The following is a 25,427-nucleotide window of genomic DNA, read 5'->3' on the forward strand; positions in this document are numbered from 1 at the left end:
GATGCTTGCAATCGGAGAGAAATGCAGCAAAATGTGAGTGAGTTTATTATTACGCCGCTTTCAGTAATCTTCCTGCCACATCACGGCAGGGGACGTCAGCAATGTTTCTGACCACCCAATCCCATTAGTCGCCTCTTACGACAAGCACAGTCACCTTTTATGGCAAGCATGGGTTGCTGAAGGCCTATTCTACTCTGGGACCTTCACAGGTCTGCTGTATGAAGTTGGCTGGGGGGGTGGGTGGGTAGAATTAGATCAAAGATGTAAACACCAGAGTATTCACAGAACAAACACTTCTTGTAAACTCCATTGGTTTATTAAAATCTGCCATTGCTGCATGAGTCATCATAACATTTGGTTTCAAACAATGAGCCACTAATCAATGGTTTTACATTGAGCAAACCACATCAGTCATCCACAGTAACAAATCATTGTAAATACTTAGCTGACAACTTCATCCCACAACCAATAATTGATGCTACTGAATGACATCCTTACAGATAATACAGATCTATCTCAAGTCTGTTTTAGAAAATACACCAAACCCATAATCGCACCAACTTCAGAATTCAAAGGGGTACAGTATGTAACCAGTATTACCACCTTCGACGTGACTGAGTAGGATTAATATCCCCAATTTGTACCGTATTACTATCATATCACAATGCATCTGTGAAATGAAATGAATTTAAAGGAACATCTATCTGTTTATCCATGAGGAGAGTATGGTGCTGAAAATTTTAAAGTTCATAATCTGATGGGATCAGCTGATATGGTAATAACAAAGGGACATAACTCTGTATACTGAATTAGGTCATACTCAGTTTGCGTACTGTTAACAAAGCGGGGGAGGTATATGCAAGAGTGTTCTTTAGAAAATCACATGAAACATTTCTTTAAAATAATGATCTTTTATAATTATTTCAGGTTTAACTGTACTCAAACTAGAAAAACACAGGAAAAATGAGTAAACATCGATGGATCCTTCAGCATCCTCCTGTTCAGCCATTATGGAGCCTCACACGAAATGGATACATATATACGACAATGGATAAAGGAGAAATCAGTTGAACATTTGGTGGAAATAATCTGGAATATATTTAAGTATTTTCACAACTGGCAAACCTGAGACTATATTTTTGTTTTGATGCTGTTCATATTGGAGATATTACGAGGGTTTGCAAACACTAGTAAAGAATTCCATCTAGCATGAAATTCTTGGACTGTTCCCTGAGGTTAAATCAAAATGGTTGAAATAAACACCACATATACCAGTCAAAAAAGGTGGGGGATACTGAATTTACTAGACTGATTAAATGCAAATGATGAAGTCAAGGTGGAAACAGATGATAAAGAGAAACTAAGGAAAAATGTGACAATTTATTCCATTCCTTTGTAAATGTTGCATCTGTATGGATATATATTACTTTTTCTCACATGCATCGGCATTGGCTAGTGGTATGCTCGCAAAATGGAATATCCCCAACTTTTTTTATAATGATATATTTTCAATGTGATAATTAACCTTGCCTTTATTGAGAAAATGTCTCTCCATGTACATGGGCTACTGAGAGCTTACACATTTGAATGAGAGAGAGTACATATTGTTTCATGGTGCATCTGTATCATGACAACCGTTATACCTATATGAAACGTAACCAGGAATATAGGAGTATAAACAACCAAGACTGCTTGTCATAAATGTACTTCTGGTAAACAAGGATAAGTTGAGCATCGACCTGACATTTGACCCATATTAGCATGTATGAGTGCTGCCCTCTGTGTCAATAACAGACACATTCTAATCGTTCTAATATAACACATTATGCCATACAACAATAACATACAAAATATATATAAAAATTGCATAACATCTTCAAAAAATGCATTTTTTTAATGCACTGACAAAAGTGATTTCTGAAAACAGGTGGCGGCTATAAATAGATCATAATGGACACTTTTCTCAAAAACTGTCAACTTTGAGAAAAGGCCTCAGGCTTTGAGGTTTCCATGGCAATTTGGTCGTAAAGAGAGCAATTGCACAGTGGATTTGGAACACGTATATCCAGTGTTAGAATCATTTAAAGCAGAAGTTAAACTTGCAACAATATTTGGTGCATGCACAAAGTGACTAACAGTACTTTCCTGGAACAGGGGTACATCCCAAACTATGAAAATTATGCTGGCTTCCAATGATGCAGTGTTTCCCATGACGAAGAAAACCTGTGTGTCTGACTCCCCAAAACAGGTCCATGACTCCCTCTCATGACATCAGGGAGTTATGATGACTGCTAACCTTTCATGTAAATTGCAAACATTGGCTAAAGTTGACTCACCAAAACATGTCCATGATATCATGTTACATTCTTGCGCCTAGGGGAAACACTGGTTGAAGGGCATCAGGTTGTATCTCATTGTTGTATCTTTTGCTCCAGTATGATGCCTCCCTGCCTTTAGATCTGAGAAAGCCTGTCTGGGAGGTCACATTGGATGAACCTGACTGGACCCTGACTGAACTTTGTCAGAACCAATCAGAATGAAGCTCAATGAAGACTGTGATTGCTCCAAGTCAAATTCTGAATTTCCCTGGTGTGACACCTATGGTAGCGCTGCCAGATCTTGACAGCGGGAACCATTTTTTGGAGAACCACAATATCTGATTAAGAACAGCATGGAAAAACAGTGCATGTATTGAACAAAGCAGAGCGGTACCATGTGGTACCAGCACAATAGCATGCATCCAAACTTGGTAAAAGTGTCAAATTGTATGAGTAGAAATGCTTGTGGTAACAAAATTTTGATACAAGTGAATAAATATTGTTTAAGAGTTTGTCAGAAGGACATGAGCAAGTTTAATGAAAGAGTTTACATAACACCAACAAAGATTCTCCATCACCTTGTCATAATAGCCTATTCTGGCACAGTGAAACCCCAGTCATCCAGACAGTGCCTCTAATGATGTTGTAAAGATAATCGAAACTCCAGATTCACAAACAACAAACAAGTTTATCCCTCTTATCAAACATAGCATATCCAAAAAGACTGTCTGAAGGAATGAGTCCCAGATCAACTGGCTATGAGTATACTTTCTTCAATATCATTCTTGAGTAAACAACAACTGCATAATAAACTACCCTTTACAGTTTGGCAGTCAGCGTACCAACTCCGTTAGAAGTGCAGGAAAATCCATATACATTTGCAGTAAAGTAATACAAATATCAGGGTACATCAAACCTGTGTATAAAAAGCTGCAGTAAAGATTGTTGTAGAACTGAATACTTTGATGGATGAGTATGTACTTATGGACAGACACTGCACCTTGTTGCGTTTAAAGGTCTTCAGTAAGGCACACCCAAAGACTGGAAAACTTGCAGCATCTTGTGATCTGTATATGTCAATGAACCTGACAAACATTATGATCGTAGAAGACCCTTGTCAGGTTGAAGACAGAATGAAATAGATTAGTGGTTTTAACATAACTCCCAGTTGAACAATGTTTCTCTGTGAAACCTGAAAGGGATGTCATATCATACAACATCTTGGTCCTGGTCATGCTGACATATTTCATTTGTCATAAAATGATCATTTGTCCTACATCTCAACTTGCATCACATCTCCACAGTTCTAATCTCGGAATTAGCCCTGGTGTATAACATGATCTAGACTAATGAAGTTGAGTTTAGTTACAAAATATGGAAAATGCTTGTAAACTATGTAAAATATATTTCAGTTCTTGTATTAAGTATTTGATCTACCAACAATAATTTTCAAATATAAACATTTGTATCTTCAGGCCATCAAGAAACCATGACAAGCACAAAAACGTCATTAATGAAAGGGTAGAACTTGCCATTCACCTGTAACACTTAACATTTCCCAGTTTAACTATTCTATCATATTATTTATTTCAATAGTCATTATTTAATTCTTGTCATTTACTTTGCCCAAATAACAGGTTAATTTCATTGAAGAAATTTTGTAAAAGTGCATGTTACCAAAGTTGAATCTTAAATTTCTTCTCAGACATGGAACCTCAGCTTGTTTATGATACAATATAGTTAAACTTTTAATCTGATTTAATTTTCTTTCATGCAAATAAACAAACTATAATTTATCAGAGTGGAAACAAGTAGAGGTCACTATAATACACTGCCACTGTAAAATGTTTCACTACAAAATACAGTCAAGTCTTGTTAATCCGACCTCCGTTTATCCGATGCTTTGGTTGGTAAGAAAATGAATAATGGTAACTTGGTCTCATTATTATTTAGTCCTACATCCTCATTATTCCAACAGTTTGCTGTGCAAAAGACAATGTCGGACTGACGAGACTTGACTGTAATCCATTATTCCAATATCTACCATGAAAGAGTACAAAGCAAACATGCTGTGAGAAGGTTGCTGTGGGATAATGTTCCCCTGCGCATTAAGATCCATCTTCAAATATTTCCCAACTCTGAAATGCAAGAAATATACAGATCATGGATTTGTACAATAGTTCTTACAGTGAGTGACTTAGGTTTTACACAGCTTTTAGCAATATTTCAGCAATATCACAGCAAGGGACATCAGAAATGGACTTCACACATTGTACCATTGGGTCTGCAAACTGATGAACGAACATCTTAGCCACTAGGCCTCCCCACAGCCCCTCTAGTTCTTAGTTGATGCTCATGCTGTTCATCACTGGATTGTCTGGTCCTGATTTGATTATTTATAGATCACTGCCCTATAACTGGAATATTGCTGAGTGTGACGTAAAACTAAACTCTTTTATCCACTCACTACAGATAAGAGTGAGTGAGTGAGTTTAGTATTACTCCATACTCAGCAATATTCCAGCTATATGGCTGCGGTCTGTAAGTAATCAAGCCTGGAGCAGACAATCCAGTGATCTCTAGCATGAGTATCAATCTGCACAATTGGGAATAAATGACATGTGTCAACCAAGTCAGTGAGTTTGACCACCCAATCCCATTAGTCGCCTCTTACAACAAGCATAGTCACCTTTACAGATCTCAGAAAGTTCAATATGCTTTTCAAATGGTAGTGTTAAACAAAATTTAAGCACAAGCAGCAACACATGCTTTACCATTGTGTTACACATACCCTTGATAATGTGCAAGTGACTATGGTTATACACTGCTTACAGCTATATCACTGCTGGAGGCACCTGAAATGGACTTTACTCAATGCACATTGCCTATGTGAGGACTGAACCTTGCACAGAGGCTTAATGAACCACTTGTCTACCCCTCCACCCTATTTGGACATTAATACTGATGATAACTAAAACACATAAACCTTACTTCAATCTCCAGATGCATAGCCAATTGTCTGTAGAGCTTCTTTAATCTGTGGGTAAACGGAGGCGTCTTCGATAGTAGCCGGGATCTGACGGCGGAAGACAGAAGAAGAATTACTCTTATCATATAGCACTTTTGAGATCAACAACACAAAACATGACAATTCTGAACCTGTGTGCATGTAACTGAAATGTTAAACTCATGGAAAGGATAATTATCTGAGTGTTAAGATATTGAAAGGTAGTCCGTACTTAACAAAGCAATCTCAGATTTGACTGCTACACAAGGATCTAGCCACAGCATGGAGTTAAGTCATAAATAGACAGGGCCATGACATCTTTCTATTTCTTCACCAAGGAGGAGTTTACATGCATACACTGGAATTTAATTCAAGTCTTTATTGATTAGACAATATCCCTTGGAGATGATAAAACTACTTCTATATTTGCACCATAGTGACGTTTCCGTATAGATTCTTATACCATTTTCAAGCATATATACAGCTTGTTCAGCTTGACCTGAGCTGCTCTAGGTATGCATGAACCAGGAGGTAAAATCTCACTAACAGCAGGTCGAATTAACTTCATTAAACGGGGAGCAGAGAATGTTAAACATAGATTTTGTCTTATCTGTTCGGACACATTGACAATCAACTGATAAAGGTGCACCCCTTTACAATAATCGACCCAACCAGTTGTGGCACGGCCCCAAATGCATTAGTATTCACTTGATCTGGTCAAGCTGAACAAACTGTATCAGAATCTATATCAAAACATCGCTTTTGTGAAAATAAAGAAGTTTATCATCCATAAAGTTTGTCATCGCTATACCACCCACTTCAAGAATGCCACTCAAACAAATATCACATGACAGTATGTCAACTTGATATGTAAGATAAAGCTGAAAGTATTGCAGTAATGGACATCTGTCACTTGAGTGAAACCACTTGGTGCAAGCTGGTGCTGACCAGCCTGGAAACATAATTGCAATGATTAAAGATTCAATCCAATACATGTATTGCAGTTTCTGACCCCGTAGACCCAGTCAACATGGTCAAGACCAGGGTAACTCCCTTTCTCCAACAAAGGCTTAAGACAGTCATAGCCCTAAAATCGCTTTATGAAAGTGGGCTCTGGTCCACACATGCCCATCACCACACATCTGGGCAATTCTTTCAGAAGGAACAACTCGACTCACCTTGTATGGTTTGTTTGCTGCCATGGCTGCCATTGTGTTTCGGGCCACTTTCCCTGAGCGTGTTTTGGGAAGCTTGGGGACAATCACAGCTTTCTTGAAAGCAGCAACTGGCCCAATCTTCTCTCTCACTGCCTGAATCACATCTCGAATGACATCCTCATTAGATTTCTCCAGGCCTGGGAAACATTATGCAAGTTGGTCATGATCTGTTTCAAACAGGCCACTTTTGTCAAACAACTTGAATGCACTACTGCAACAGAACAATCCTGTTTGAGCTGAAAATTACATTCTTAAATCATTAAAGGGAATGAGTGAGTACGGTATTACACTGCCTTTTAGCAATATCACAGCAAGGTACACCAGAATTGGGCTTCACTCATTCTATCCATGTGAGAATCGAACCTAGGCCTTCAATCATTACAAGTGAACACTTTAACCATTAGGCTACCCCATCACTCTTTACCTCATTAAAATCATTATTCCATATTACAACACTCTGAAATAAATACTGCTAGTGCCTCCACTATGAGAATCAACACAATGCTGGTGCCCACACACTTCACATCTATTACCAGGCAATGAATCCACAGAAATAGCTGACATTAATTTTGTCTGAGTGTTGCTAGACCATTTGAGTACATGACCAAATATGGCAAATAGTGCAGTACAGCAGTGACCTGTATCATATGTTTTGAATAACCTTGACCTTACCCTGCCTGATGATGCAGATGCCAACAGGGATCTCCCCCTTTAGAGTGTCAGGGACACCGATGACTGCAGACTCCACAACATCCTCGCACTCTAGGATAGCCTGGAGGGGAAATCGAACATCTATACAGTTGTAATACTAGGATGAGATTAAGCGAGTCCTCAGAGATAGACTAACATCAAAACAGTCACAATTCAGCAAGAAAAGAATGGACTCAAATACTCAGCCATCTGACTCACTCATTCTCTCACTCTTGTACAAAGGATCCATCCACTCACTCACTCACTCACAATCTCTATATCTCTACTGTGATAAGGGTGACCTCACATCTCACTGACCTCCTCAAGAGCCCCTGCTGAGATCCTGTGACCTGCGACATTAATGACATCATCGCTTCTTGCCATCACAGCGATGTAACCATTCTCATCTCGGAAACCTGCATCCATCGTGTCATAGAAACCCTGGACCAATAACAAATTATGACTTTATGCAGAGAAAGTCTTTCATAAAAGATATTGAATTTAAACTTCATTCAAAGATGATGATATGGAAGGTGACTTTTTACACCAGTTATTACCGCATCATCTATGCTAAACTAAGAATTCACTGAGGACTCCTGAAAAGGAGCTTGGTTGTTGTTTATCTCCACATTCTGCAACATTCCAGCTATATATCAGCAGTTTGCATATAATCATGTCTAGACCAGACAATCTAGTGATCAACAGCATGAGCATTGATTGGGATACAATGGCATGTACCAATCAGATCAGTGAATCTGACAAACTGATAATGTTAGTTGCCTCTTATAAGAAGCATGGATGCTGAAGACAAATTCTAACCCGCATATTCACGGGTTTAAAACTTGACATTCATTCTCATCATCCATATGTCTCCACATCAGAAACTGGCCTCAAAAGTTTACCTGTTCATGTTATAGTAACAACACATGTCATGGCTCTGAGACTTTCAATATGAAGTTTCTCGAGCAGATACATAACTCCCAGCATTACATTAATGAATTCAATGCAGCTGTAGTCAGTGGTTGTGTATCGTACAGTGAAACATGTGGTACATGATAAGTGACAACTTTGACCAACTCTACTTGTTCTCAGTGTTTCATTTAATGCACATAATCCCTTGTAATACAGACCAATAAAAGCGACTTGAAATTATGATTTTTGTTAAACAACTTTTATCAAGTTGAATCAAATTCTCAGATTTAGATGTTCAAATGGCAAGGTAAAATCATGAGGATTTGCTATCTTATTTTTACTTTATGTGATTAACATTTCTGTTGAAACTGAAATTCAATGATATTTCTTCACTGCAAACAGACTATAAGTGGACGAGATGTGATGTTAAGTGTACAGATATAGAGTATAGATGTATAGGAGAAAACACGCCTCCGAGGTTTTGGTAGACAATGTAAAACTGGAGGGGGAGGGATTTCCCAACCCTGATGGTTTTACATTGTCTACCAAAACCGAGGAGAAGTGTTTTCCCTATCATATATACCGCCAATGATGGGTAGTTACAATGTAGATGATCATTTAATGAAGCTACATAACAATAACTGAAGTGCGCGTAAAATCCATGTAATGACAGTAACTATAATTAGATAATTTAACCCCTCCACCTTCGTCGGCCCAGTGGCCGAGGAGTAGAGTGTCTGCCTACGGATGAGAGAATTGCGGTTCCAATCCCGTGTCGGAAAACCTTTGTATTCTGACTTCAATCTTGAACGATGTTTTTCAATTGATTTCAAACACTCATGGATCATTTGAATGTTGATGTTCATATAAAGTTAGAAAAAATAAACCCTTGGAAGCAGTCTTACTAATGAAAAGTAAAAGCTGGGAAGCGGTCTTACTCCAAAGCAAAAACTGCAAATGCAGTTATTCTGGGAAAACAAGAGATGACCTTATGTATAGTGAGAAGCACATTTTAGGTTTATATATAGAGTCCACCATGATACAAGGAGTAGTGATGTCAAGTGTACTCTGGGCATGATATTACATATGTACACAAGGTGTACTCACAGGTATTTTGGTGAAGTATGTCTCTCGGAAGCGTTGGTCTGCATTCCATAGTGTTGAAAAGGAGCCAGGAGGTAGAGGCAATCTGACACACACAACACACTGTCTTAGTATACATCCACACTGTCTTAGCACACCCACATTGTTAGTACATACCCTCATTATCTTAGCACATACCTTCATTATCTTAGCACATACCTTCATAGTCTTAGCACAGAGGCATGAACATAAACTCTGACGAAACCACAGACCTATCTTTGTTTCTATATACGTTGGTACATTCAAGATCACAGGCACAGTTAACATATGGTATGACTATCCACGCTCAATCCATTCCAAGACCACTGTTTATGTTACACCTAGTCAGCAATACTCCCACAATGTCCCAATAAAAAACAGTAGTTTATACCTTGACCAGTATCTCAATCAACCATGTCATTTGACCATTCTGTATAATGACAACACATGACAATCAGTTGAGACAAGCCCTAACACACATCCCAACTTGGGTCACAGTCACGAAACAACTGATCAGTATACATAATGTGACTTACCTGACGGCAATCTGCCCAAGTTCGTCTGGATCTGTCTCACTCCCATCATCCCTCAGTACCTTCACTGACACACAGACAGAGAAACATGGCTACCATAAGCACTTGATCATCAGCTTTCTTCTCCCATTTCGTTTCCTATCTGTTTGGGTCAAACTTACAAGCGAATGAATGCAATGTTCAAAGCACATCATCACATAGTGTCATAAATGAATCCTCGCAAACCAGTGACTGAAGACTCAAGCAACTATCTATGTAAGCACAGTTTGCTGTGGTCTAACTGTAAACTAGAATCCCACATTGACAAAAAAACACCAAGCATGTCAAGTATATAGTGTCTGCTTATTATGTACTTTTGAACCATAGTCAAACCAAAATAGTCACCATTCCATCCTGGCACCGGTTTCCCAGCAACCCCTGAAGGAGGATACAGCTGCATGCCTAGGCCAACACATGTAGACGTGATCGGCGACCCCGTCTCTGTAAAACACAACACGTAGACGTGATCAGCAACAGTGTGTCTATAAAACACAACATGTAGACATGATCTGCGACCTGTCTCTGCCTCTAAAACACAACATGTAGACGAGACATGATTGTGACCCTGTAACACATAGACATGATCGGCAAGCACATCTCTGTAAAACACAACACAAAGACCTGATCAGCGACCTTGTCTCTGTAAAACACAACATTCATGAAGTAGCTATAAGCAAAATAAGTGTGTCTGGGCAACTAAACATTCAATGCTGCTTTTAAATATATGCTTCATTTACATAACAGAATTATAATGAATGTTGTACGCCTAGTGTGGATCATCCTCGATATCTCCAGGGTATACGTTCCGATAAGTCTCCACTATACCCTGGATGCATCTACGGCTCAGCCCGATAAATTTATTGCCTCCCTTGGCTAGCTTTTTATCCAATCAGGTGTCTACGCTGGGAAATTGAGCGAACCAATCACAACTCACTTTCGCTTTTTCAATTATCTAACCGATTAAACTTGCTAAACAAACCATGCAGAGGTTCTCTGACAGAGGTAGATGGGGTTCTTGCATATATATTTAAAAAGTTTCGGACCTATAAATTTGTCTGTGTGATTTCCCCAAATGGTGAGTTGCACGGCGAGCAAACCTCGGCAGTTGCGACTGCTACCTTTGTTGACACTGGCAAGCTCGGTTATAACGGCGGTCTAGCTGATTGGCTACTGTGAGAATGCGGAGCTAGCAAAGGGAGGTAATAAAATTATCGGGCCGATCCTTAGATGCGTCCAGGGTATAGTGGAGACTTATCGGAAGGATGAGTGTGGATCTGAAACAACAGCCATCCAAGTAAATGCTGATAGGTTGCTGATAACTCAAGAGTCGAAGGAGACAAATATGGGATTCAAACCACATGACCAGGAACTTGGCTTAGGAACTCTTCAACCCTTGCTAGATAACAGTATTAGTACCTATGCCAAAATGTTGCACTCATTGCAATAAAGAAGTTGACTATCCACAGAACATGCTTTTCCTTCATAAGATCTCTTTGCTACCAGTTGTGTTATGTACCGACCTGTTTGCCACTAGTTGTGCTATGTACCGACCTGTTTGCCACCAGTTGTGCTATGTGCCAATTGGTTTACCACCAGTTGTGCTATGTACGTATCGGTTTACCACCAGTTGTGCTATGTACAAACCTGTTGAAACCACTTGTGCTGTGTACCGACCTGTTTACCATCAGTGGTGCTATGTACTAAGCTGCTTGCCACCAGTTGTGTTATGTACCAACTCGTTTGCCACCAGCTGTGCTATGTACCAACCTGTTTGCCACCACTTGTGCTATGTACAAACCGGTTTCCCACCAGTTGTGTTCTGTACTAACCAGATTGCCACCACTTGTGCTGTGTACCGACCTGTTTGCCACCAGTTGTGCTTTGTACCGACCTGTTTGCCACCAGTTGTGTTATGAATCAAGCAGATTCCCACCTCTTGTGTTATGTATGAACTTGCTTGCCACCACTTGTGCTATGTACCGACCTGTTTGCCACCACTTGTGCTATGTACCAACCTGTTTGCCACCAGTTGTCCAAGATAGGTTTGTTGATGATCCCCTTGATCCATGTCATTGTCTCCGGGTCCATGTGTTCACCCGCAACGAACAATGTGCGGAAGCTGTTCAGGTAAAACAGTAACATTTAGAAAAGTTCAAAGGACAATATGTAACCCTAATTCCAAAACCTTCCCAAATATTTATTAAAATTCTCCAATTCAAGTTAACAAAAAGTTCTGCGATGACTGTTGTCATAAATATGGTATATAAAACAATTATACTAACTTTTCTAGAGGTAAATATTTCCTCAAAAGTTTCCCTTCAGGGTCCTGAAATAATACAAGTATAACATATAGATATGATTATTAAGTTGAAAATATTGTCACACACAGGAACACCCACATCTGTCAATACGATTCACTTCTACATATGAAACCTTCACTTATCAATGTGACCCACCTCTATCAATGCGACCCACCTCCATCAAAGACACCCACCTTTATCAATGCGACCCACGTCTATCAATGTGACCCACCTCTATCAATATGTCCCACTTGTCTGTGCGACCCACAATGACCCCGCGACTCTATCAATGACACCCACCTTTATCAATGACACCCACCTCTATCAATGACACCCACCTCTATCAATGACACCCACTTCTATCAATGAGACCCATGTCTATCAGTATGACTCCCCACTATCAATGAAACTCAGCCCCATCAATGAGACCCACCTCCATCAATGAGACCCACATCTAGCTGTATGACTCACCACTATCAATGAGAAACACCTCCATCAATGAGACCCATCTCCATCAATTAGACCCACCTCCATCAAAAACACCCACCTCCATCAATGAGACTCACCTCTATCAAGCAGACCACATCTATCAGTATGACTCACCACTATCAATGAGACCCACCTCCATCAATGAGACCCATGTCTAGCAGTATGACTCACCACTATCAATGAGACCCACCTCCATCAATGAGACCCATGTCTAGCATTATGACTCACCACTATCAATGAGACCCACCTCCATCAATGAGACCCATGTCTAGCATTATGACTCACCACTATCAATGAGACCCACCTCCATCAATGAGACCCATGTCTAGCAGTATGACTCACCACTATCAATGAGACCCACCTCCATCAATGAGACCCATGTCTAGCATTATGACTCACCACTATCAATGAGACCGACCTCCATCAATGAGACCCATGTCTAGCATTATGACTCACCACTATCAATGAGACCCACCTCCATCAATGAGACCCATGTCTAGCATTATGACTCACCACTATCAATGAGACTCACCTCTATCAAGCAGACCACATCTATCAGTATGACTCATTGCCATCAATGAGACCCACCTCCATCAATGAGACCCATGTCTAGCAGTATGACTCACCACTATCAATGAGACCCACCTCCATCAATGAGACCCATGTCTAGCATTATGACTCACCACTATCAATGAGACCGACCTCCATCAATGAGACCCATGTCTAGCATTATGACTCACCACTATCAATGAGACCCACCTCCATCAATGAGACCCATGTCTAGCATTATGACTCACCACTATCAATGAGACCCACCTCCATCAATGAGACCCATGTCTAGCAGTATGACTCACCACTATCAATGAGACCCACCTCCATCAATGAGACCCATGTCTAGCATTATGACTCACCACTATCAATGAGACCGACCTCCATCAATGAGACCCATGTCTAGCATTATGACTCACCACTATCAATGAGACCCACCTCCATCAATGAGACCCATGTCTAGCATTATGACTCACCACTATCAATGAGACCCACCTCCATCAATGAGACCCATGTCTAGCATTATGACTCACCACTATCAATGAGACCGACCTCCATCAATGAGACCCATGTCTAGCATTATGACTCACCACTATCAATGAGACCCACCTCCATCAATGAGACCCATCTCCATCAGTATGACTCACCTCCATCAATGAGACCCACCTCCATCAATGAGACCCACCTCCATCAATGAGACCCACCTCCATCAGTATGACACACCTCCATCAATGAGACCCACCTCCATCAATGAGACCCATCTCCATCAGTATGACTCACCTCCATCAATGAGACCCACCTCCATCAATGAGACCCACCTCCATCAATGAGACCCACCTCCATCAGTATGACTCACCGCTGCCCTAATGGCTCTGATTGCTGTGGGAGCTGTGAACATTCCATGAACATTGTGTTCTTGGAGCAGACGGAAGAACGTGCCTGCATCTGGTGTTCCTACAGGCTTACCCTAAAACACACAGGAAATGTGTCTATCCAAAACAACAATTCCGGTGACCACTGTCATATACATGGGAATAGATTTCATTTATTCAAACAAACTCTTTCTTTCATAGCATTATTGACCCTCTTCTACTTTTAGTGTTTTCTTGTTCAGTGTTTGACAGATTCCAGCAGTATTTCATGTACATGAGATCTGCCTGTCACAATGAGGTCTGCCTGTAACAATCAGGACTGCCTGTAACTATCAGGACTGACCACTGCCTGATATATAAATAACATTCCATGTAATACCATTTTTATTCAATGAGTTAATGATCTAATATCAAACGAGCAAAAGCAATCTCAGATCTCAGACATTTAACACTCAGTATTGTGATAACAGGTATGGTGATGAAAGGTATTGTGTTCTGATGAGAGGTACTGAGATGACAGATATTGAGGTGACAGGTATGGTGAAGACAGGTATGAAGATGACAGGTATGGTGATGGCAGGTGTTGAGATAACAGGTATGGTAATGACAGGTATTGAGAAGGCAGGTATTAAGATAATAGGTACGATGATGACAGGTATGGTAATGACAGGTATTGACATGACATTTATGGTGATAATGAACCTAGAAACTGTGTAAATCTGAAACTGAACCCACAATCATATGTTTCTGGCATGTCGAAGGTATGCAACTCTACACAGCCAACTACATGCTTTACACGTCTCAGCCACCAAATCTCCCTATCAATCTTGAACTGGAAGTGAGTGTCTGTGAAGAGAAAACAGTTACGTAAGATTATGGCATACAATAACATCTCTGAAATAAAATACTCACCTCAAAAATAACTGTTGTGTTGCTGTTGAGCAGAGGAGCATAGGCAATATAGGAATGTCCGACAACCCAGCCCAGGTCAGACGCTGCCCACCACACCTGCAGCCAACAGACAATAACATGTAACATCTGCTCAAATCTAACTGAATGAAAACAACACAGCCAGCCTGGTTGTTGGAATGTGGAGGAAAAACAACTGAAGTTGTTTTGATAAATATTGATCAAAACCAAAAGTAGTAAATTCTGCATCAATTCCGCCAAATCACACCTTCTTTCAAATTTGGGAAACAAACTGTCCATGATGAAAAGTACTGTATATTACCGTAATATACAGTATTCATAATCAATGAAACGATGAGATGATTTTCAAGGAACTATACCAATGAACAACAATTTTAACCAGATCTGCAGCCCACGCGTGTGCACTCTACAACAACCTGAAGAAACATATTATTACCTGGCTACACAGAGACTACACCACAAATGTGTTCACAGCTCACAGAGGGATGTAGTTTATATAAACATGTAACATTCTGAAACAGTTGACCTTGTCTGGTGTTACTCACATCTCCTGGATTCATGCCGTACACACTGTACATGGACCACTTCAGTGTGACTGCATACCCTCCTGTTGGACGAACAACTGCCTATGTAATGAAAAAGAAGAAATTGTCAATGATAAGGTAAATGCTGACAAAAGAGTGTTCGCAAAACAAAGTCAGCCATTAACTGACATTTCTGAGAGGAAACTGGACCTTCACTATCAGTCAGACGCATGTCACAAACGCTACCATGTCTCTGGGTCCCATTGGTGTCCTACAGCTACTTATTGCATGCATATTTCACTGTATGTACATACTTCCTCCTGTAATATCAAACAGAACTTGGGGCCCCACTAAATCAAGCTGCCCTTGATCCCAATCACTGTTTTTAACAGAAGACTAAGGAAATGGCCTCTGTGCACACAAATATACCTAACATAATATCTTGATTTGCCATTACCTTCAGTTGTTATCTACCCTTCCTATGGATAGTTCTCCATCTGAACTGAGGTAGTTATCTACCTTTTACATGGGTGTTAACTGCTTATTCCCAGGTTTTGGAACCCTAACCTGAAACAGTATTCATGGCAATTTATCTCCCATCACCTGGAGTAGTTTACTCCACTTGTGTTTGGTAGTTATCTGCCCCATCTTGTTACATGCCGTTATCTGGAGGGGTCATGTTGCCTCACCTTGGGAAGCCCTGTGGTGCCAGATGTGTACAGGAGATAGAGAGGATCCATAGCCAACACAGGAACACAGTCAACAGTGTAGTCAGCTGTCATCTCTTCCTGCCATGCTACATCCATCCCAGGATTCATTGCTGCAGCCTCAAACTGAAGTATTTCACAATAAAACATTCAAAAATATGCAGAAGTAGATGGATTATGAACTAAAATCCATGAGAGGTGCTTTGAAAAATACCTATGTTGGCAGAGAATGACTGCCTTAACATGACATAATGTGAATAACACATCTAGATTCATGTAGGTGTTTTACAAAGCGACCTTACAGAAACTCTTTTACCATAACACAGACTTATGATAGTCTTTGCACTAAAGATATTTCAGCAATGGCTCCACAACCACTTTGTAGATTATTTGACTCCATCTCATATACCACAAATCTTGTTTACTACTGTAACAAACGGCCTAGCACGAGTGTTATAAGACAGGCACCCAGTGACAGCAGAACCTCACAGATACATGAGAAGTGTCAGTTAGCTACTGAGATACTTTGCATTGTCATTTTTTTTTCATAATTGGTCTCTGTGTGGTCAGTAAACTTGTCTGTAGGTTCTGCATGAGTGATTCATGATAGGTTTTTCCAGTCAAACTGAAATAAAGTCACAAGAGAAGGAATAATAAGTTTCCATTCCTGTTTATTGAAAAAACCTATTTGTTCCTATGCTAATTGTTCCCCTTCCAAAACTATCTCTAAATGAATACCATATCTCCAAAACAACAAAGAATCAATGAAAACCTAAATCGGTCTTGGCGTAAGACTTGGCATCGTTTGAAAACTTATCTGATGTGGGTATCAGGCAATTGACGATTCCGTACCTAGGATAGGCTTACAGAGGCGACATCGGACCACATGACTGGGGAAATTCTGAACTCGGCCAATGCACATGCTTCTTGCATCTCTGCCCCTCAAAATGGCTGAGCATGCAAGAAGCATGACATCAACCTGTCTCCCCAGCCACATGGTCTGCATGTGAGGAACCTTCTACAACTAGGACTACAAAGGTAGGTACTACTTCAGCCGCCCACCCAGCTACCCAACCTACCCCACCCAAAATAAATATATTTACAATACTTTAATATACGAGGGCTGGCTGAAAAGTTCTCAGCCTGAGTGGTTTTTCCCCACCAGGTAGAGACAGGTGTTTGCCACCAATGAGGACAATCATTTAGTGAATCAAAGACACAAGAACTACAAATGTACTAATAGTTTTATCTCAACTACAGATCTTTTGGTAAACCTACCCTCTGAAATCATCAGAAATGGACAAAACTGAATACAGGGCAGTCATCAAGTACTTGCGAAAGAAAGGGATGTCCCCAACACAGATACATGCTGACATGGTCTCCACTCTAGGGGATGATGCTCCTTCATTTTCCACAGTAAAGAAGTGGGCTGCAGAATTTAAGCATGGCAGACAAAGCCTTGATGATGACCCACGCTCAGGAAGACCTTCAACAGCAACCACTCCAGAAAACATCACGCGAGTGGACGATATGTTGATGGATGATCGACGATTGACTACTCGACATATCGCTAGTGTAGTGGGCATCTCTCATGAGAGGGTTGAGCATATTATCACCAACGAATTAGGAATGACTAAAGTTTCTGCAAGATGGGTGCCAAAGCTCTTGACAGCAGAACAGAAACGTGTCAGGTTCCAGACGTCCCTTGACAATTTGCGTCGTTTTGAAGCAGATCCCGATGATTTTGTGGCACGATTTGTAACCATGGATGAGACCTGGATACATCACTTTCAACCAGAAACAAAACTACAGTCAAAACAGTGGAAGCATCCTGATTCACCAGCTCCGAAGAAAGCCAAGTCTGTTCCTTCAGCTGGAAAGGTGATGGCATCAGTCTTTTGGGATTCCAGGGGTATTCTGCTCATTGATTATCTTAAAAAACTATCAACGGCAGATTCTATGCTGATCTACTGAACCAGTTGCAAGAAGCAATCAAAGCCAAACGACGAGGGATGATCGCTAAAGGTGTCCTCTTCCACCAAGACAATGCGTCTGTTCACAAATCGGTGGTGGCCATGTCAACAATCCGCTTTGAACTCAATGACCATCCTCCTTATTCACCTGATTTGGCTCCTTCTGACTTCCACCTGTTCCCCAAAATGAAAAAGGAACTTGCCGGTCGCCATTTTGCAAGTAATGATGACGTCATTTCCGCTGTGACTGATTTTTTAAGGGTAGCTGAAGAAGATTTCTTCCTGACCGGGATTCGGGCCTTGCAGCATCGCTGGCAAAAGTGTGTGAACTTGGAAGGGGACTAAGTAGAAAAATAAATTACAAACGTGGACTTTGTAACTTTTTTTCACAGTGAGGCTTAGAACTTTTCAGCCAACCCTCGTACATAATGCCCTGCAAAGCCCACATGACAAATATGTCCAAATTAAGAGCTCCTGACTCATGTCAGTGAACACAGATATCCCAATAAATTGGAGAGGGATTTCACCTAGAATGCAGGAAAGTGCATAATCCTGGAGCTCATTATACTACTGAAATTCAACAACACAAACAAAATGGTGGTAATGTAACATTAAGCACTGGATATAGCAATAATAATAGTGAAAATAACAGTCATGAAGCTCCCCAGGGAGACAAGCGTATTTCACAGACTGCTTGTCTTAATGTAACATGAGACATGACACACATATCCTTGCCCAGCTTACATCAGTATGTTATTGTTATCAAGCATGGTACAAAACCTTCCAAGAAAAACATGAATTCAACCTGTGATCAAGTACGCGGGCTACCTAAGGGAGAAAACTGCAAGCTAATGGGTTCGTAGATTATAGGATCATCCCACTTCACAACAACAGGAAGAGATTTCATGGGCAACAGTCACCTACCCCAGGCCTGTTGAAGATGATGCACTTCTTTGGCTTGAACTCACTGAGACTGATGGCCTCATCCAGCATGGGTTTATATGGAACAACTCGAGATGGCTCCACTCCACAGTTGGCGCTAACAACTACCTTGGCCTGAAACAAGAGATAAGTCTCTCTCTGAGTGTGTACTTGGTCAGTAGTGATGTGGTATGCAAGCAGTCTGTGAGACAGCATCCTCGATATCTCCAGTGTATACGCTCTGATCAATCACGGCCCAATGAATTTGTTTACTTTCATTGGCTGGCTTTTTATCCTTGGCAGGTGTCTACACTGGGAAGTTCAGTATACAATCACAATTCACTGTCACTTTTAATATTATCTATTATAACTAAACTTGGCAAAACAAATGATGCAGAGGTACTCTGAAAGAGGTAGAAGAGTTCTTGCATATTTTGTAAATGTTTTGGACCCCTCAAGAGTCTGTATGATTTCCAAATAATCACACTGTGAACACACCTTCACAGCTGCAACCACTATCTTTGTTGACAATGGCAAGCCTGGTTGTAACGGTGGCTTAGCTGATTGGTTACTTTGAGAATGTGGACCAAGTAAAGGGAGGTAATAAAATTACTGGGCGTAGGTTTATCCAGGATATAGTGCAGATTTACTGGAACGTGTACACTGGAGATATTGAGATAGTGCAATAGGGCATCAACTAGATGTACTTACCAGTCACATGTACTTGCACTGGGTTTTCCTAGACAGTGACCAGACAGTCAAACAGGCAGATTGTTCTCTCAGTAATCATAAAATATTCTTCAGAGAAGCAACAAATTAAAACTCTGTCAGTTATCATCACAGACGTGTGGTTTATTTCACGATTTATTTGCAAATTACCTAGTTAGTGTCATCTTTCATATTTCATGCAACCATCTTTTGCTAAACTATATTTCTATCAACAACAGCTCACCTCTGAGTGGTTGATACGCGTTGCTAGTTCTTTTGAGGCAAATCCTCCAAACACCAGGGAATGTATGGCTCCAAGTCGTGCACAGGCCAACATGGCAACCACCGCCTCTGGGATCATTGGCATATAAATCAGAACTCGGTCTCCCTTCCCTACACCATACTTTCGCAACACTCCAGCAAACGTTTCTACCTGAAATATTGAAATAATACAATGCTCACACATCTCTAAAGGTCAAGGTAAAAACTCAATGCACTGAATTGAGATCTATCATTCCAAAACAATAAGTGTCTGTAATATCAGAAAACTCCATAGGTTGAACTCTCCAATCAGCCAGGATTCAAAATTCTTGGAACTGGTCAGCTGAACATTCCAAACACTATACCTTATGTCAGTACATTTGTAACTTAAACGATCAGTTCTGGATGTACATAACATCATTACTTTTTGAATATTAGATATACCATAATTTTTTAGGGCATTTACATTCATGCATGGGCAAAACACAGCAATGGCTGATGTCAATATTATGGCAGGTAGGTAGGCATTCCAAAGAGCATGAGAGGCATTCTAAAACGCATCAGTGTAATTACTGAATTGCCTTCAATATGCATGTAAAATGTCCTGTTCATAATTTCGACATTTCCCAAAGAGTTCAGTTGTTCATATGTCGATTCTAATGATATTCACATTTACATTGGTTCCAGGAGCACTTGGTAATGTTTTGAAATTTAACAATAAGTTAGGGATTGATTTAATACTTTTCAGGTGTTAGAAAGGAAATAAATCAGGCCATACAATCACAGTATTGGCTACACTATATCTATTGCCAACTCTCATCATAGGTAAAGGGAATGCATTATGGTCACTTCCAAATGTGAAAAACTTACAAAATAGATTGAAGCTTAAGTTGATATAAGACAATAATTTTTTGGCTATTACCTCTCGTTTGAGTTCCTTGAAAGTGATTTTTTTGACAGACTTAGTGACCGGACTGTCATGAATGATAGCTGTCCTCTCACCATGTCCATCTTCCACATGCCGATCAACAGCATTGTAACATATGTTCAGCTCCCCATCAACAAACCTGTGATCAGCCCATCAGTAGTAAGTACATCATAGATCAGTAGATCATCCATACATAGTCTGGCAAAATGGTCCTGAACTAAACATATCCAATACAGTCCGAGAAAGTTTACAATATTGAGCAAACACAGTACTGTTATATATTTTAGAAGAATATTTTAACAACTGTTAGTCTAATGTGTATAGAAAAACAGTAGAACTTTGACGGGGAGGGGAGGGAGGGAGACAGCAAGCATAACAGCAAGGCCATAACAACCAGATATTAGTTCAATGAACCAATGCATGTTGTGAATAGCAGCTGCAAAGAAGGTGATAAGTTGGAACCAGAGATAATGGCAGCTGTACATGGACAATGGTGATAAGATGAATCATGATGACTTGCAATTTGAGAGCGGTAACCTGCTGGTGGTTGGTTAGACAAAAGTACTGTCTAATTAAAAAATCATAAATTCAGTGATCAAATGCATCAACATAAAATATAAACATGTGCATGCAGCTATCCAGAATTTCAATTTAAAATTAATAAAAATTCAAACTAGAAAGATAGAAGCGGTCATTTGGAAAGGTTTGAAGTGAGTGAGGCGAGTTTGATGGTGCTTTCAGAAATATTACAACAATATCATGATTGGGGACAGCAGAAATGGGATTCATACAATGTACCTATGCAGTTAATGAAACTTTGGTCTTTGGTTTGACAAGCAAACGGTTTGAGCACTAGGCTACCCCACTGCCACACAAAGGTGTGAAAGATGTCCTTGGTTACTAGTTGTACACAACATAAAACTGGACAACACAAAGGAGACCCTGGAACCCTCTATTTCTTCTAATTTAAAACGCTGTCTAAATTTAGCATGCAGTCAAAATGATATCCATGAAATAAATGTACATTGTAAATGACTTTAAATGTGTTGCTTTACACAAACGTCAAATCACTTCCCGTCCCGACCACCCGACCCTTCTCCTCCCCTATATGGGTATGGAAACTGACACTCTTAAGGGGTTTTTTTTTAAATATATTTTACCGACCGCTGCTAAATTTAATCAGGGCAGCATTGGCAGTGATCACTCTGTACGAAGGTTATGATTACCGACATCAAGCTTACCATTTAGTGAAAGGAGAATTGCTGTCATCTAACACTTTTGTCCATTTCTTGTGCCAATTTATCTGTTGAGCTGCTTCGCCCCAGTACTCCTCCGGTTGCTGGATAGATCGTGAGAAAGAGTCGTCATATAGTCTGACACATCTCGTGGTGCTAAATGCACATTTGTCGAGATTATATATACAGTTCTCCCACTTGCATGGGTCGTTCCGTGTTGACGTTTTCACAGTGCAATGCTTCAAAAACTTTGCAAATCCGATTGCTCGTCTCAACACCATCTTGCTTCCCGACCCGACCTTGACCCGACAATTTACGGGAAGGTGAATGTTGAAAGCCACTTGGGCCGTGATCAGCGAAGTTGAATATTGTAACTAAACTGGCTCTACTATTGAATCACAGAACAAGCTTTGCGCACACATTTTCACTTAGATAGAAAGGAGCCCAGTCAAACTTACACCTATGAGACGGCACCACCAAGCGAGAGTGCGAGTAATCAACTTTTGTACATCTGTGAACTCACAACCCACAAAATAAATATAGACCTACGTATACATCTGTTATTGTCGACTGCATATCGCAGAGGCATTAATCAGTCAAATGCCTTCGCCACTATCCCAACTGTCAGTGTGTATAGGTGTACTACTAGGTAAGATACATGTAGCTTTTACTAAAGCGTTCACGTTAGGAACGCTATGTATCTTTGCTAATGTACTACAAATATGCTTCGGAGCCCACCTGACGCTAAAATACCTAGGACTATCAGGATATATCATCTACAGCAGAATCTAGCTATTTCAGTTGAATTTTACCACTTCAGGTAAAACCTGATAGAGTGTATAATATTAAAAATATAAGTGGATGATACATTTCCATATTGGCGTATGATTTTATGTTTAGTTTGTTGAGCCGACATGACGTCATTCGGTTTTATTGACATCACAGTCTGACAAGATTACGTCATTAAAACAAGAGGTGCATGGTCTTAAACTTTCGGAAATAGGGAAAAAACTGGTTTTAGGATCTTAATCTGCATCCCTAAAACAACAGATGGAGGAGCATGGTGAGTTCGCTCTACGAAGACCAGGGTTCAAATCTCTACATGTGGTGTCCACCGTCGTGATATTGGTGAAATGGAGCTCAATCACCCACTAAATAAATCAATCAATCAATCAACCAATCACCGTTTATCGAGAATAGAAATGTGATTCCAAGATGTTTGGAAAGGGTGTTCTATGTCCCCTTTCGTGTCATACAGTTAAGCTGTCTCCAAAGGTAACGCACAAACCCAGTCCAGGTTTCCAGAGGACTTTTCTCCTCTGGTGCCATATGTCGTGACATTCACCATTGTGTCACGCTGAACTGAACATATCTATAATCATTACGATTTGCTTTGCAGTTAATGTGTTCTGCTTATTTCGCCTTTCACTGAACCTGGAATATTCTCAATGCCATTCTCGAATTTAAATGACATTGAAATGGCTATACGTACAAGAAACCATTGTATCAGCACGTGCCTTGAATCTGGGAAAATGTCTCATGTGTTCAACTCAGCACTTGTAAAACCATTGCTGAAAAGGCCAAAGCTGGATTTCTAACCTCACGTATGTCTCCCAGCTCACTGGACGTGGAGTATGTGATAGATTGTCAAAACATCTCCAACAACACGATTGGTATGACAATGTCCACTCTGCACAATCGTAGTCATCCCAGTAGTGAGACGGCACTAGTCAAGCTCCTCGATGATTTGAGGTTTGGTGTTGAAGAACACAAAGCTCGTATATTAACCCTTCTCGCTTTAAGCAGAATCTTTGATACCGTCGACCGTGACACGCTCATCTATCGTCTCAGATGTGATTTCTCCATTGACGGAACAACTCTCATTGGTTTCAGACGTATCTGCCGGGTCGTGTTCAGGCCGTCATCATGGATGGTCATTAGTCTGACTCGTCCAGCATCAAGTATGGTGTTCCACAGGGGTCGGTCCTGGTTCCTGGAGAGAGTCCTGTTTACACTGTACGTAGCAGAGCTCGTAAGGATATCTGATGAGCACCGCGTGAATAGTCATCTCTATGCAGATGATGCACAAGTGTACTGATGCGTCGCTCTTGACTGGGAACAAACAGCTATTGCCTCGAAAGGCATATCCCAATGTTGTGTCAGTATCACATCCCGGATGGTAGTAAATATACTAAAAATGAATAGCACCCAGATCGAACCTGTGCTCCTTGACCCATTAAAACGTAGGGATCTGTGTTCTACTGATTCCTTCGAGTTGGACAACCCACATATTCCTTTCGCCGATCAAGTCAGAGTTCTTGATGTAATCCTACACTCAGATTTGTCACTTGACAATCATGTCTTGTAGCTAAGACCTGTTTCATCTCACTCCGGAACACTGGCAATATATCCGCCAATATCTGACAGCTGATACAGCAACAACTCTTGTTCTGTCCCTTGTCCTGGGCAGACCTGACTACTGCAACTGCCTGTTTAGACTAATGTTTAGTCTCTGAAATATATATATTTTTGATAGTGACAAACTAACAAATAACTTGAAAAGGAGCCCCAGTGAAGACCAGAGATTCAGAACCTGAAAATGAGGAAATCTACACTTGCTTTATTTAAGGCTCTAGCACTGCAGAGAGGGCTTGGAAGTCGGATAGAGAGTGTGGTTCAGGGACTGTGAGACAGACCACCGTCTGTTGGCTGGTGCAACCAATTCTCAGATACAAAAGCTACAAAGAATACAGAATGTAGCAGCCCGCATTGTGACAAGATCCGGCAAGTTGCCCGTAGATTTTAAAATTCATTTAGAACTTCTGTGACTTGTTTTCTGCTGTCTGTCTGGAACTGTATCTACATATTCATCCAGTCTTTCTTCTCTGTGCAAGTCTTCTCGTTCGCTCTGCGAACCAAGATAAAAACCTGCTTGTCCCTAAATCAAGAGCAGTGCAATATGGACACAGACACTTTGTCATCCAGCACCAGTGGGTTGGAGCAAACTTTCACAGAATCTCAGGAACTGTACTTACTGTCACACACATTTGTTCAGCATACAGCCTTTTCAAATATATCACTCTCTGTGTGTGTGTGTGTCTGTGTGTGTGCATGATTTGCTACACAATATCTGCGCTTTGAGCATGGGCTGCCTGGATACCACCGTATTATAAATATGTGATGATGATGATG

At 40.5% G+C, this 25,427-nt stretch overlaps 1 protein-coding gene across 2 annotated transcripts; it reads right to left on the minus strand.

Moving 5' to 3' along the window:
• Positions 1-308: 308 nt before the first annotated feature.
• LOC137261724 (acyl-CoA synthetase short-chain family member 3, mitochondrial-like) lies at positions 309-22,537 on the minus strand. 2 transcript variants are annotated; one of them, XM_067799507.1, is made up of 18 exons: positions 22,242-22,531; positions 20,995-21,139; positions 20,056-20,244; positions 19,107-19,238; positions 16,192-16,335; positions 15,524-15,604; positions 14,961-15,056; positions 14,033-14,143; positions 12,121-12,164; positions 11,854-11,957; positions 10,184-10,279; positions 9,803-9,866; positions 9,252-9,333; positions 7,551-7,673; positions 7,215-7,314; positions 6,504-6,679; positions 5,310-5,394; positions 309-4,456 (listed from the first exon to the last, which is right to left on the minus strand). In XM_067799507.1, exons 1-17 carry the CDS (start codon positions 22,514-22,516, stop codon positions 5,311-5,313), a joined length of 2,046 nt encoding a protein of 681 aa, XP_067655608.1. In that variant the 5' UTR covers positions 22,517-22,531; the 3' UTR covers positions 309-4,456; position 5,310. The 2 variants fall into 2 exon arrangements, with proteins under 2 accessions (XP_067655608.1, XP_067655609.1); XM_067799508.1 differs by lacking the exon at positions 20,995-21,139 and having other exon boundaries at positions 1,137-4,456; positions 22,242-22,537.
• Between the last annotated feature and the right edge of the window lie 2,890 nt (positions 22,538-25,427).

The sequence above is a fragment of the Haliotis asinina genome, chromosome 14 (genome assembly GCF_037392515.1).
Source record: "Haliotis asinina isolate JCU_RB_2024 chromosome 14, JCU_Hal_asi_v2, whole genome shotgun sequence".
NCBI classification, from domain to species: Eukaryota; Metazoa; Mollusca; class Gastropoda; order Lepetellida; family Haliotidae; genus Haliotis; species Haliotis asinina.